Genomic DNA, 14,870 nt, shown 5'->3' on the forward strand with positions numbered 1-14,870 from the left:
GTATATTGTAAATAGCTGGGGTCCCAGCACTGAGCCCTGCGGCACCCCACTAGTCACTGCCTGCCATTCTGAAAAGGATTCGTTTATCCCGACTCTCTGCTTCCTGTTTGCCAACCAGTTATCTATCCACGTTAATACATTACCCCCAATACCATGTATTTAATTTTTCACATCAATCTCTTGTGTGGGACCTTGTCAAAATCTTTTGAAAGCCTAAATACACCACATCCACTGGTTCTCCCTTGTCCACTCTACTAGTTCCATCCTCAAAAAATTCCAGAAGATTTGTCAAGCATGATTTCCCTTTCATAATCCATGCTAACTAGGACCGATCCTGTCACTGCTTTCCAAATGCGCTGCCATTTCATCTTTAACAATTGATTCCAACATTTTCCCCACTACTGATGTCACGCTAACCGGTCTATAATTACCCGTTTTCTCTCCCTCCTTTTTAAAAAGCGGTATTACATTAGCTACCCTCCAGTCCATAGGAACTGATCCAGAGTCGGAAAATTACCACCAATGCATCCAATATTTCTAGGTCCACTTCCTTAAGTACTCTGGGATGCAGACTATCAGGCCCTGGGGATTTATCGGTCTTCAATCCCATCAATTTGCTAACACAATTTCCTGACTAATAAGGATTTCTTTCAGTTCCTCCTTCTCTCTAGACTCTTGGTCCCCTAGTATTTCCGGAAGGTTATTTTTATCTTCCTTCATGAAGACAGAACCAAAGTATTTGTTCAATTGGTCTGCCATTTCTTTGTTCCCCATTATAAATTCACCTGATTCTGACTGCAAGGGACCTACGTTTGTCTTCACTAATCTTTTTCTCTTCACATATCTATCGAAGCTTTTGCAGTCAGTTTTTATGTTCCCAGCAAGTTTCCTCTCATACTCTATTTTCCCCCTCCTAATTAAACCCCTGTGTCCTCCTCTGCTGAATTCTAAATTTCTCCCAGTCCTCAGGTTTGCTGCTTTTTCTGGCCAATTTATATGCCTCTCCCTTGGATTTAACACTATCCCTAATTTCCCTTGTTAGCCACGGTTGAGCCACCTTCCCCGTTTTATTTTTACCCCAGACAGGGATGTACAATTGTTGAAATTCATCCATGTGATCTTTAAATGTTGATTCCTATCTTAAAAAAGGGAGCTGGATCTAATCCAGAGAATACAGAGATCTATATCTGAACATCAGTGGTACGGGAGATACTAGAATTGTTCCTAAAAGATGAGATAGCAAAACATGTAGAGATTAGAGAATACAGTAATTTATCAGGATGAATTTCTAAAATAAAGGCCATGTTTAACCAACCTTACTGAATTCTTTGAGGAAAGAACAGAAACAGTAGTCAGGGGCAATGATGTGGATGTGGTTTCCATGAAAGTTCAAAAAGTGACACATAAGAGACTCATAATAAAGGTCAGGGCATGGGGAGCACGTGCCAGGCAGCAGAATGGACCGAAAGATCCCTACAAAACAGAAAACCGAGGGTAGGAGTTAAGGGAAGTTTCTCAGACTGGCAGAAGGTGGCCTGCAGATATCTGTGCTGGGACCACTGCTGTTTACAGTCATTTGGACTCAGGAATTGAAGGTACGGTGTCAGAATTTGCAGGTGATAATTAATAATGTGGAGAACAACGCCAAAATACAGGAAGACATAAACTGCTCTGCAGAGTGGACAAATAAGTGGCAAATGCATTTTAATGTCGCGAAATGTAAGGTGGTTCATTTGGTAGGAGGAATAAGGAGACCTTTTAATCCTTGGAAGGTAAAAATGGGTTTGTGGAGCAAAGAGTTGTGGGAATACAGATGCAAAAATTGCTAAAAGTAGTCATGCAAATTGATAAGGCCATAAAGTGTACAAAGCACTGAGGTTCATTTTGTAACAAATAGAATACAAAAGCAGGGATATAATGTTAAATGTATATAGAACCTTGGTTAGACCACACTTGGAGTACTGTGAGCAGTTCTGGTCTCCATATTACAAAAATGATATTGGTGCACTGGAGAAAGTGCAGAAAAGATTGACAAAGATATTACCAGAATTGAGAGAATGCAATGATCAGGAAATATGAAGCAGGCTGGGGCTCTTTTCTCTGGAAAAGAGGATCCTGCTAAAGCTCTTTAAAATGATGAAGGGGTTTGACAGCATGTGCTTGAAGCAACTGTTTCCACTTGGAAGTACATCAAGAACAAGAGGCATAATTATAAGCTGGCCATTTAACAGGGCAAATAAAGAGGCCGCCCGCGGACATCTGGGTTCCGCCGGGAATGGCCGTTTTCTGGGAGATTCCTCTGGAACCGTTCATCTCCCGTCAAGGATCTGCCCGGCAGAAGATTGATGGGGAAGGGTTCGCCCACGTCGCATGCCGGAAGTCAGATAATCGCCATTTTGATCACTTTTGCTGCACTCCCGCTGACCTGCCGCCCGCCAGAAGGACCGCCCTGGAAAAGCAGCTCTGAGCTGGGCGGCAGTGGGCCAGCAATCGCACGTCGGGCGGGAGGCAGCACTATTAGCGGCTTGAATCGGGAAGGCGGGAGCAGTGTGAGCGGCATCAATCGGGAGATCGGGAAGAAGGAAGCACAATTTCGGCATCGATCGGGAGGGCGGGAAGGAGGGAGGGTGGGAGCAATGTGAGCGGCGTCAATCTGGAGGGAGGGAGGCAGCAGTGTGAGCGGGCAGTAATCGCAGATTGGCTGGGAGGAAGTGCTGGTTGCCATCACATCACAGCAGCCCGACGGATTCTGCACCATATCAGTGGGACTGCTGGAAAGAAGTTAGGTCAATGTTGTATGACTTTCTTGCTGATGGTGATTGTTATATATGTGAACTTGTATTTACTCTGTACAGCCACCAGAGGGCTCATCCCCTGGAGTCCCATAATCCCTTGGGAGCACAGGTATTTAAGGAGGCCTCACTGGTTGGAGAGGCACTCTGGAAACTTGCAATAAAATACTAACGTCACACTTTACTTTGAGCTCACAGTGTTCAGCCTGACTAACAACTGGCAACGAGATATAAATAGCGAACCCAAAGATGCAGAGAACAGTGGGCACCCTGGAGAAATTCTCGAAGATAGATGATTGGGAAACTTTTGTGGAGCGACTTAACCAATACTTTGTGGTCAACGAGCTAGATGGGGAAAGAGAACGCTGCCAAATGAAGGGCGATCCTCCTCACTGTTTGTGGGGCACCAACGTATGGCCTCATGAAGAATCTACTCACTCTAGCGAAACCCACGGAGAAATCCTATGACAATTTGTGCACACTGGTCCAAGAGCATTTGAACCCGAAGGAAAGCGTTCTGATGGCGAGGTACCAGTTCTATACCTACAAAAGGTCTGAAGGCCAGGAAGTGACGAGTTATGTCGCCGAGTTAAGACGCCTTGCAGGACAATGCGAATTTGAAGGACATTTGGAGCACATGCTCAGATACTTTTTCGTACTTGGCATTGGCCACGAAACCATACTTTGCAAACTTTTGACGATAGAGACCCCAACCTTGAGTAAGGCCATAGCAATAGCCCAGGCGTTCATTGCCACCAGTGACAATACGAAGGAAATCTCTCCGCACACAAGTGCTGCTACAAGTACTGTGAACAAAGTGATGTTGTTTTCGAACGTGCAGGGTAGGTCACACATGCCTACAGCTGCACGTCCGCAGATGTCTGAGTCTACCATCAAGGGTGATGAATGCAAGGCCATTAACACCTTGTTGGCGCTGCGGGGGTGATCATTATTTCCATTCATGCCAATTCAAAGGGTACGTTTGCAAGGGCTGTGGAACAATGGGACACCTCCAAATAGTGTGCAGGCAAGCTGCAAATCCTGCTAAACCTGCAAACCACCATGTTGCAGAGGAGGACAGATCCATGGAGGATCATGACGAACCACAGCCTCAGATAGAGAAGGCAGAGGTACATGGAGTGCACACATTCACCATGAATTGTCCCCGATAATGCTGAATGTTGAACTTATTGGACTCCCGGTGTCAATGGAGCTGGACACGGGTGCGAGCCAGTCCATCATGGGCAAAAAAGACTTTCGAAAGTTTGTGGTGCAACAAGGTCTCAAGGCCAGTCTTAACTCCAGTTCGCATGAAACTAAGAAATTACACAAAAGAACTGATTCCTGTAATTGGCAGTGCTACCGTAAAGGTCTCCTACGATGGAGCGGTGCAAAAGCTACCACTCTGGGTGGTACAGGGCGATGGTCCCATGCTGCTCGGCAGGAGCTGGCTGGGAAAGATATGCTGGAACTGCGATGATGTCCGAGCGGTATCACCCGCTGACGAAATAACGTGTGCCCACATCTTAAACAAATTTCCTTTGCTGTTCGAACCAGGCATTGGGAAATTCCAAGGAGCAAAAGTGCAGATCCACCTAGTTCTGGGGGTACAACGCATCCATCACAAGGCGAGAGCAGTACCACACATGATGAGAGAAAGGGTAGAGATCGAGCTAGACCGGCTGCAAACAGAGGGCATAATTTCACCGATCGAGTTCAACGAGTGGGCCAGTCCGATTAAGGGAGACAGCACCATCAGAATCTGTGGCAATTACAAAGTAACTATCAATCGTTTCTCCCTGCAGGACCAATACCCACTGCCAAAGGCCGACGACCTCTTTGCAACGCTGCCGGGAGGAAAGACGTTCACGAAACTGGATCTGACTTCAGCCTACATGACGCAGGAACTGGAGGATAAATCGAAGGGCCTCACCTGCCTCAACACGCACAAAGGTCTTTTTGTTTATAACAGATGCCCGTTTGGAATCTGACCAGTGGCGCCGATATTCCAGCGATACATGGAAAGCTTACTGAAGTCAGTCCCGCACACCGTGGTCTTCCAGGATGACATCTTGGTCACAGGTCGGAACATAGTCGAACATCTGCAGCACCTGGAGGAGGTTCTTAGTCGACTCAACCGCATGGGGCTCAGGTTGAAATGCTCGAAGTGCATTTTCCTGGCGCCTGAAGTGGAGTTCTTGGTAAGGAGGATTGCAGTGGACCCCATCAGGGCCAGGAAGACGGAAGCAATCGAGAATGAACCAAGGCCACAGAACATGATAGAGCTGCGGTCGTTTCTGGGACTCCTGAACTACTTTGGTAACTTCTTATCGGGTCTTAGCACACTGTTAGAACCACTGCATGTTTTACTATGAAAAGGAGACGAATGGGTTTGGGGCAAAAGCCAAGAAAATGCCTTTGTAAAAGTGAGAAAATTGTTATGCTCAAACAAATTGCTTGTGTTGTATGATCCACGTAAGCGTTTGGTACGAGCATGTGATGTGCCGTCATATGGCGTCTGGGTGTGTATTGCAACAAGCTAATGATTCTGGGAAACTGCAACCGGTTGCTTATGCATCCAGGAGTCTGTCTAAGGCTGAGAGAGCCTACAACATGATTGAGAAAGAAGTGTTGGCGTGTGTCTATGGAGTAAAGAAAATGCATCAATACCTGTTTGGGCTAAAATTCGAATTGGAAACTGACCATAAGCCACTTATATCTCTGTTCCGAGAGTAAAGTGATAAATACCAATGCATCGGCCCGCATCCAGAGATGGGCGCTTACGTTGTCCGCATACAACTACGCCATCCGCCACAGGCCAGGCACAGAAAACTGCACCAATGCTCTCAGTAGGCTACCATTGCCCACCACGGGGATGGAAATGGCACAGCCCGCAGATCTAGCCACGGTTATGGAAGCATTTGAGAGTGAGCAATCAATCACCAGTCACTGCCCGGCAGATCAAAACCTGGACAAGCTAGGACCCCTTATTATCTCTCGTCAAAAGCTGTGTGCTTCACGGGAGCTGGTCCAGTGTCCCAGTGGAAATGCAGGAAGAGATAAAGCCGTTCAAGCGGCGCAAAGATGAAATGTCTATACAAGCAGACTGCCTTCTGTGGGGAAATCGAGTAGTGGTCCCCAAGAAGGGCAGAGACACCTTCACCAATGACCTCCACTGTACCCACCCAGGCATCGTAATGATGAAAGCGATAGCCAGATCCCACGTGTGGTGGCCTGGTATCGATGCGAACTTAGAGTCCTGCATTCACAGATGTAATACATGCTCGCATTTAAGCAATGTACCCAGGGAGACGCTGCTAAGTTTATGGTCTTGGCCCTCCAAACCGTGGTCTAGGGTACACGTCGACTATGCAGGCCCGTTCTTGGGTAAAATGTTTCTTGTAGATGTAGACGCGTATTCTAGGTGGATTGAATGTGAGATAATGTCGTCTAGCACGTCCGCTGCCACTACCGAAAGCCTGCGGGCCATGTTTGCCACTCACGGCTTACCCGATGTCCTGGTGAGTGACAACGGGCCATGTTTTATCAGTGCTGAGTTCAAAGAATTCATGACCCGTAACGGGATCAAACATGTCACATCTGCCCTGTTTAAATCAGCGTCCAATGGTCAGGCAGAGAGAGCAGTGCAAACCATCAAGCAAGGCTTGAAGATGGTAACTGAAGGCTCGATGCAGACTCGCCTATCCCGAGTCCTGCTTAGCTACCGCACGAGACACCATTCGCTCATTGGGATCCCACCTGCTGAACTGCTCATGACAAGACCACTTAAGACAAGGTTCTCGTTAGTTTACCCTGATCTACATGAACAGGTAGAGAGCAGGCAGCTTCAACAAAGTGCATATCATGATAGCGCAAATGTGTCACGTGAGATTGAAATCAGTGATCCTGTATTTGTATTAAATTATGCACAAGGTCCCAAATGGGCTTCCCAGCACTATCGTGGCCAAAGAGGGGAGCAGGGTGTTTCGGGTCAAACTTTCAAATGGACTCATTCACCGGAAGCACTTGGACCAAATCAAACTAAGATTTACAGACTATCCTGAGCAACCCACCTTGGACCCTACCTTTTTTGATGTGCCAACATACACACCAGTGGCAACCAGCACCAAGGTTGACCACGATGCAGAACCCACCATCCACAGCAGCCCAGCAGGACCCAACACACCAGGAAGGCCAGCTGCACAGCAGCCCAGCAAGGGCCCAACAAATGATTCAACAATGCCAGCTTTCACACCGAGACGATCAACCAGGGCAAGAAGGGCTCCAGATCGACTCACATTGTAAATAGTTACACTATTGACTTTGCGGGGGGAGTGTTGTTATATATGTAAATTTGTATTTACTCTGTACAGCCACCAGAGGGCTCATCCCTGGAGTCCCAAGGGATCCCATAATCCCTTGGGGGCACAGATATTTAAGGAGGCCTCACAATATGGAGAGGCACTCTGGAGACCTGCAATAAAAGATTAAGGTCACACTTTACTTTGAGCTCACAGTGTTCAGTCTGACTCTTTATCCATACATAACAGTGATGTTTAAATTGGATGTGATAAAACCGACTGAAATGTGTGTAAGCTAATGGAGGCTTTTTTTTGTTGCACCTTGTTGAAAGTCCTTCATTGAAAAGGCAAATGGCAAAGGAAAAATTATGAGTGACTGACAAGTGTTCAGCATCTCACATGTTGTACATCCAGGCTGATTCATTAATTGTCTCGCACAATGTACTGCAATGTAACTGATGACCAAGTCATCTCAGGGGTGGCATTCCTCCATCTTTAGCCTCGTAAAAAGAGGGTTGAAGTGCAAGCCTTAAGGTTTGGCCTGCAACTTGGTAAATTAGAGTAATTGAATGGCAGCTTTCCTGCATTCATTGTCATCTTATGATGGCCTGATGACAGGACCCATTATACACTGCAGTCAGATGTGGATAGGAAAATATTCCTGATGAAGTAGATGACCTGAGGGACAGATGTGTGGTTGGCGCAACGCACCACAAATACGACGTTAAAATAACACTCGCACAAACAGAGGGTCAACAATGTGAGTGTATTTACAAGTGCACAATGACAAACGTTACATAATGTTATCACATATACTTACATTTAGACAAAGAAGCAACACCCACCCCTCTACCCGGCACCACCACCTCTCCCCCGCAGCTATGCCCGCTTTCCTCTTCCTCCTCACGCCTACACGATGGAGTGGCCCTCCCCTGCCCCCCTCTGCCTCTGGTTCAGGAGGTTGTACAGGAGGGCAGTGCGATATGTGTAGACGTGTGCGTCTCGGTGACAATGTAGGGTGCAGGACTGAAGGCGCCGGGATTTCCTGCTCCTCCACATCTGTGTGCCTTGAGGGTGTGGGGTCGGAGGCTTGCAGCACGCATGCAGAAGCCATCTCCTGCCTTATGGCCTCGACACTTTCTGATGTGCGCTCCAACACCGTGAGGTGTCGCTCCATCCTTTGATCGTGCTGCTGAGTGATTGTGGTGATGCTGGCAGCTATCCCAGCCATGATCTGCTGCATCTCGCGACCTACCTCCACGCTGGTGGTTGAGAGTTGGACCATCTGGCTCAATAGAGTGAGCCGTCTTGTATCCGCAGGTGGTTGCTCGCTGCTGCTGGGTACTGGGGCCTTGCTTCCCTTTGCACCACGGGCTCTGCGCTTGCTTGAGCTTGTTTGAGTGGAGTGTGTGGGAAACCCCAGGAAATCTGAGCCTGACGCCGAGGATCTGTGGACACTTGGCTGACTTGGCAGGGGGCTGATGTCAGGCGCTTCTGGATCTTCCAGTTAAAGGGGCACAAATATGGGTCCTTCTCCCTCCTCTCTCTCCTCTTCTTCCTGGCCCTGGGTGGCAGAGGTGGGAGCGGTGGACATGCGTGATGTGAGCTGGGGGTGCAGGAAGGATCCGGTGTCCTCGGGTTTGGAGAACATCGGGTTGGGAGATGCTGGGGTGTGACGGCTTCTGTGAAAGCCAGATGTCAATGGTCTCTCTAGATCCGTGGTGTCCGAGTCAGCATCTGCAACTAGAGGACAAAATGTAATTCTGTAGTCGGGTGGGAGGAGGCGGGGTGGGGGAAGGGGGGGTGGTGGCTGGTGAAAATGAGTTGTGAGCCATTCCAGCTCACATTATGCCAGCAAGGAGTCCCATCCCTACATGTCCACACCAATAATGGGCGACAAAGTCTGCGTTCAACCGCGAGTGCATTAACATTGCAAGTACTTTCATGCTATGACCTTCACTGACACCAGAGATGAGTGTAGCCTTACCCTGCGGTAGCACCGGATCTGCAGAAACATTTGTGGTTGAAATGTGGTAATGTCCCACCAATGCCAACACACGCTCCTCCAGCCTGGTCAATTCCACCACATCTTGTGGGCCCTCTCCGGTCACACTCAGGCTTGCCTGTTTGGCTGCTTGTTTTCTCTGTACAAAGAAACATTGCAGTCTTTACTCCCTTTGCTCATGCCCCCCCCCCCCCGCACACACATACACATACACACACATCGCGTGCACAATCTTTTTGGCCTTGGACAAGAGGGGCTAAATAAATTTGTACTCACTTTAGCTGCCGCCACCAAATCGTTCCACTGTTTGCGGCATTGGTCCCCATCCCTCTCCACGTTGCCCATTGCACTGACCATCTGACCTATATCCATCCAAAGACATTGTTATTGGGCTGGTGGAGGCTTGCCACGCCCATCCCGGGTGAGTTCGCTGTACCTGCGCTCCACCTCTGTCACTAGCTCCTCCAACTCCTGTTCATTGAACCACAGAGCTCTGTGCCTGGTTCTGACAGTCTTCATTGATGCTTTCTGGCCACTCATCCTCTATGATGAGAGGAATAGCTGCTGAACAGTTTGGTTATAAAGTCATCACATTGCCCCCTCTGCAACTCAGACTGGCCCCTCTCCAATTACACCTTACACCTTTCTTTCTTTCTTTCTTTTTCTTTTTCTTTCTCTTTCTCTTTCTCTTTCTCTTTCTCTCTCTCTCTCTCTCTCTCTCTCTCTCTCTCTCACACTCTCAACTCTCTCAACTCTCTCCTCGCAGATGAAATTGAGTGGTATCCTTTTATGGCCCTGAGCACTTACTCAATTAGCCTGCAAGGGCCACAAAAGGACTACAACAGGCTACACAGAACTACAATGAAAAAAAACGCCTAAATCCTGCGCATACGCAGTGGAGGCCCTCCGAAAAAACCCAAGTGGAGAGGCCTCCACCTGACTCATTCTGATGATGCTTGCCGCCGAGTCCCGCTCCCGCCCGCTCGCTGACTGACGTCCGCTGCCCCTCTCGCTGCCGCCCACACAACGGCAACCAAAGTGGCTCCCGACGGGACCCGACAGCAGCGGGCGCCAAAAACGGACTTCCCGCCCCGTGGCCACCGAGAAATGGACGGCCACCAAAGTCGGCCCCGAAGATTTTCAGATGAATTTCTTGGCACAGAGAGTGGTGAGAATGTGGAACTCACTTCTACATGGAAGAGCCTTGATGTATACATGAGGGAGAAGGGATGGGAAGAGATAATTAGTGTGGAAGGAGGCTCCTGGAGTATAATGAAATGAATGGCATAGGCCAGTTTTTGTGTTATAGATTCAATGTAATGCTATGCATGTGCCTTAGGCCTGGGGGTAAACTACATTGGTTAGCATCTGAGGCCATCCAAGAATGGTTTCGAGGCAAAATATCTCACTTGTGGCAGTAAACCATTTGCCTTGGAGAAAAGATATGAAACACCGCAATAAATATTTGAGGAAATTTGCCTGGAATTTCCATGGGGGTTCTCCTAACTGTCCAAAGTAACTCCGGTTAGGATGGTGTTTAACTTGAAGAGGAACTTGGAGGTCATCTGTTCTACTTATAATCAGAATGGCTCTAATATGTAAGATTAAGGGCCCAAGTTTCCACATGATTCGCGCCTGATTTTCAGGAGCAACTGGTGGAGAACGGACTATTTTAGAAATCGCAATTCTCCACATTTTTTTTTCTGCAGTTCTAGTCAGGTAGAACAGTTCTAGTTTAGAACAGAATTTTTTCTTCAAAAGGGGGCGTGTCCAGCCACTGATGCCTGATTTGAAAGTTTCCACAGTGAAAACGTACTCCAAACTAAAGTAGAATGGAGCCAGTGAAGATTTTTGTAGAACTGAAAAAACCTGTTCTACACATTAAAAAATCAGGCGCAGGTTACAAATTAGGCGTCCAGAACGAGGTGGGGGGTGGGGGGGAACTCATTAAATTCGACAATAAATCCTTATTTATACTTCTACAAATATTATACAAATAAATCCAATCTGAATAAACATTTATAAGCCAAGAAAAGATTAAATAAACCATCTTCCTACCTGTGTGAAAGTGCTTCAGCCAGGGAGTATTCTGCAGCCGTTCGTGCCGCTGAGCGGGACGGGGAGGGAGAGAGAGATAGAGGGGGGGAGGGAGAGAGAGATAGAGGGGGGGAGGGAGGGAGAGAGAGAGGAGGGAGGGAGGGAGGGAGAGAGAGAGAGAGAGAGGAGAGAGAGAGAGAGGGGAGGGGGGAGGGAGAGAGAGGAGGGGAGGGAGGGAGAGGAGGGGAGGGAGGGAGAGGGAGAGAGAGCGGGGGGGGAGAGAGCAGGGGGGGGGAAGAGAGAGCAGGGGGGGGAAGAGAGAGCAGGGGGGAGAGAGAGAGGGGGGGGAAGAGAGAGCGGGGGGGAGACAGAGGAGGGGGGAGAGAGAGGGGTGGGTCGGGGAACAGGAGCGTGGGTCGGGTCGGGTCAGTCGGGGGGGGGAGCAGGTGTCGAGTCTCGGGTCGGGGCGGGGAGCGGGTGTCGGGTCGGGGCCGGGGGGAACGGGTGTCGGGTCGGGTCTGGTCGGCGGGGCGGGGGGGGGAGCGGGTGTCGGGTCTTGTCAGGCGTGGGCAGCAGGAGCTGGCCATGGGAGGAGCCTCATTCACGCAGCCCCAGTGAGGCCATTCAGCCAGGGCTAGGGGCTGCGTGCTTCGGGCCCCTCCCACACAGTTCGGCGCCTGGAGCTACTGCACTTGCGTGCCGACTGTAGCGCGCATGTGCAGAGGTCCCGGCACTGTTTTCAGCGCATGGACCTGGCTCCGCCCCCCCACAGCTCGTGCTGGCTGCGCCGAGGGCCAGAGGACCTGTAAGTAGGTGGAGAATACCGAGGATTTTTTTAGGCGCCGTTTTAGGCTAGCTGGGCGCCCGTTTTTTTTCTTGTGGAAACTTGGGCCCTAAGTGTCAGCAGTGGCTCAGTGGGGAGCACACTCGCCTCTGAATCAGATGGTTGTGAGTTCAAGTCCCACTCCAGGAGCTTGAGCACATAAATCTAGGCTGACACCCCAGTGCAGTGCTGAGATAGTGCTGCACTGTCGGAGGTGCTGTCTTTAGAATGAGACGTTAAACTGAAGCTCTGTCTGCTCACTTAGTTGGAAGTGAAAGATCCCATGGCATTATTTCGAAGAAGAACAGGGGAGTTATCCACGGTGTCCTGGCCAATATTTATCCCTCAATCAACTTAACACAAAAAAACAGATTATCTGGTTATTATCACATTGCTTTTTGTGGAGGTTTGCTGGCTGCCATGTTTCCCACATTACAACAGTGACTACACTCCAAAAGTACTTCATTGGCTGTAAAGCGCTTTGAGACATCCGGTGGGCGTGAAAGGCGCCATATAAATCCAAGTCTTTTTTATTATAGTAATACATATATGTGATAATATCTAATTTTAATACTTTATTTCTGCTGTTTGCAGCCACACATGTGTGATACGAGGTCAAGTAGTGACAGCAGATGGCACTCCTTTGGTTGGTGTTAATATCAGCTTTGTCAACAATCCCCACTATGGCTACACCATCAGCCGGCAGGATGGCAGGTACTAAGCTTTTCATAGATGTGTTATTCAAAGGTCAGATTTTTATACTTCGTTACAAAACAGTTCAATCTTGCAGTGTTCTTTGATGCTTTCGTCCGTCTGGCCTCCCCCGCTCAACCAAAAAGCAATATGAGGGGTCAGGAGTGAAAGAGTGAGGGAGTTGGCACTTAATGCCAGTACACCTCCCTCCAGGTGCCACAAGTGATAATTCTGGGTGCTTTGGTGCTACCCACACCCAGGAGTCTGTTCGTCCTGCCTTCACCTACCCAGCCCCGCCCCCCCCTGCCCCCAGGAGAGTTTTGAGGTCTGAACAAGTGAAGTTGTCCATTCTTCTCCTCTGGTTTGGTACCTTGCCCTGCTGCCCTCTGGGCACAGATGGCACTTGAGGATTCGGAATCTTGTCCAAGTGCAACAAAATAATAAAAATATTTGTAAGGCACAAAATGAAGTAATTTGATATAGCAATGAAAGAGCTGCCCAGTGTTCCTGTCTTACCTGCTTGTCCTTTCCTCCCCTCTGCCAACCCCCCCCCAGCCCCGCCCGCACTGTGCTGCTGAAGATTACAGGCTGTCCCTAGATACTTGTACATATCTCACTCCAGAGACCATTGGTGGGTGCAACACTTTTTTTAAAGGGGGAAAGTGGTGTAAGTCACTTTCAGGAAATTCTGGGCGTTGGGAATTTCCTCGAGGCTTCTCCCACACTGCCACCATCATTTTGATGAAAAGCCCGTTTACACGTGTAAAGGGGGATTCAGCAAAAGATAGAACAGGGAAATGGAGACGTGCCAAGGAAATTCATCTCCATTGTATTTACAGTGCTAGTTACACACACCTCTGACCTGCAGTTCAAGCGACAGGATGATCAAATCCAAACAGAGCAGCTGTTCGTGATATCTCACACCCTGGAAGCAACTAAGGCAAGAAAGAAAGAAACCAGTCGAGTGCACCTTGTCCCACAGCAAACAAGCCACAATTGGCAAAAAAAAACCTCTCAAAAAAAATTAAGTTATGATATCAGCTTACTACAGGTAACATATACAGCATATTGTATTCCATACACCAGACTGACTGTGAGCGACGCCATGGGACATCCCGTCTTTTATATTCAACTGAAATATTAAGTGAGGCAACAATTTGAAGGGCAAATGTTTCACTAATTCTGTTTGAATGTGTTCCGTGCTTTTGATGGATAACTCTGGTACAAAATAAGTCTGTTCTTCCAAGATTGCATATTAATAAAAGTGTCTGAGTGTCAATGTATGCTGATCAACAGGCTTGACCTTTACCTGCTGCTTTTGTTCCAGAGTATAAGCTGTCAAGAAGTTGACAGATGCTGTTATGGTTAATTTTCCAACTTTGTAAACCTGGCAGGAGTTTCGCCTACCAGCAACATGGGTCAGAAATTTATGCACACACTGTGCACAGTTTTCTGTCCAGTTAAATTGATGGTTAGAAAATCATGCATAGCGTGCATCCGCATTTCAGATGTGCGCTGCTGTGGAAATCCTTGCCTGCTGGTAGTATGAAGGTATAAAATTCCACCTGTAGTGTTGTTTTATACAAAGTAAATCTTCCTTTGAAAACCAACTGTCTTGTTCTGTCTTCCAAATACTAGCTTTGACTTGATGACTAACGGAGGGGTTTCGGTCACGATACACTTTGAGCGCTCTCCGTTCATCACTCAGGAGCATACACTCTGGCTGCCATGGGACCGTTTCTTTGTCATGGACACTGTCATCATGAGGCATGAGGAGAATGAGATCCCGAGCTGTGACCTGAGCAACTTTGCACGTCCCAATCCAATTGTCTCACCTGCGCCATTGACGGCATTTGCAGGTTCATGCCCGGAGAAAGGCCCCATCATTCCTGAAATACAGGTACCGTGTCAAGGAGCATTTGCTCCTCCACTTTTATTTATCCTTAATGTTTACAAGGAACACTGCAGTAAAAATCATTACATGATAATTGTGTTAAAGTGGTCGTAAGGTGAACATATTTCTAATCAAACTGTTAAATATAGGGGTAAATATTATGATTTTGTGCTCCTGGTGCAGATTGTTGCATGATGGTAGTATATCAGAAATTCAGCAGCCTGATGTACAGTCCATGTGATTTTCCATCCATGATGGGATTTTCAAATAATTATTAAATAGAGGCATGAGCATACAAAAACATGAAAATTATCATATTCTCCTA

General features: G+C 48.0%; 1 protein-coding gene across 3 annotated transcripts in view; it reads left to right on the forward strand.

Annotated features, from left to right (window-relative positions):
* tenm4 (teneurin transmembrane protein 4) overlaps window positions 1-14,870 on the forward strand; it is a 969,538-nt gene that overhangs the window by 824,671 nt on the left and 129,997 nt on the right. For all 3 annotated transcript variants that reach the window (XM_070892063.1, XM_070892064.1, XM_070892065.1), the window contains 2 exons: window positions 12,553-12,672; window positions 14,290-14,551. In XM_070892063.1, the coding sequence (XP_070748164.1) occupies window positions 12,553-12,672; window positions 14,290-14,551 (382 nt within the window). The remainder of the gene's footprint in view (window positions 1-12,552; window positions 12,673-14,289; window positions 14,552-14,870) is intronic.

Source organism: Pristiophorus japonicus, chromosome 10, assembly GCF_044704955.1.
Source record: "Pristiophorus japonicus isolate sPriJap1 chromosome 10, sPriJap1.hap1, whole genome shotgun sequence".
NCBI classification, from domain to species: domain Eukaryota; kingdom Metazoa; phylum Chordata; class Chondrichthyes; family Pristiophoridae; genus Pristiophorus; species Pristiophorus japonicus.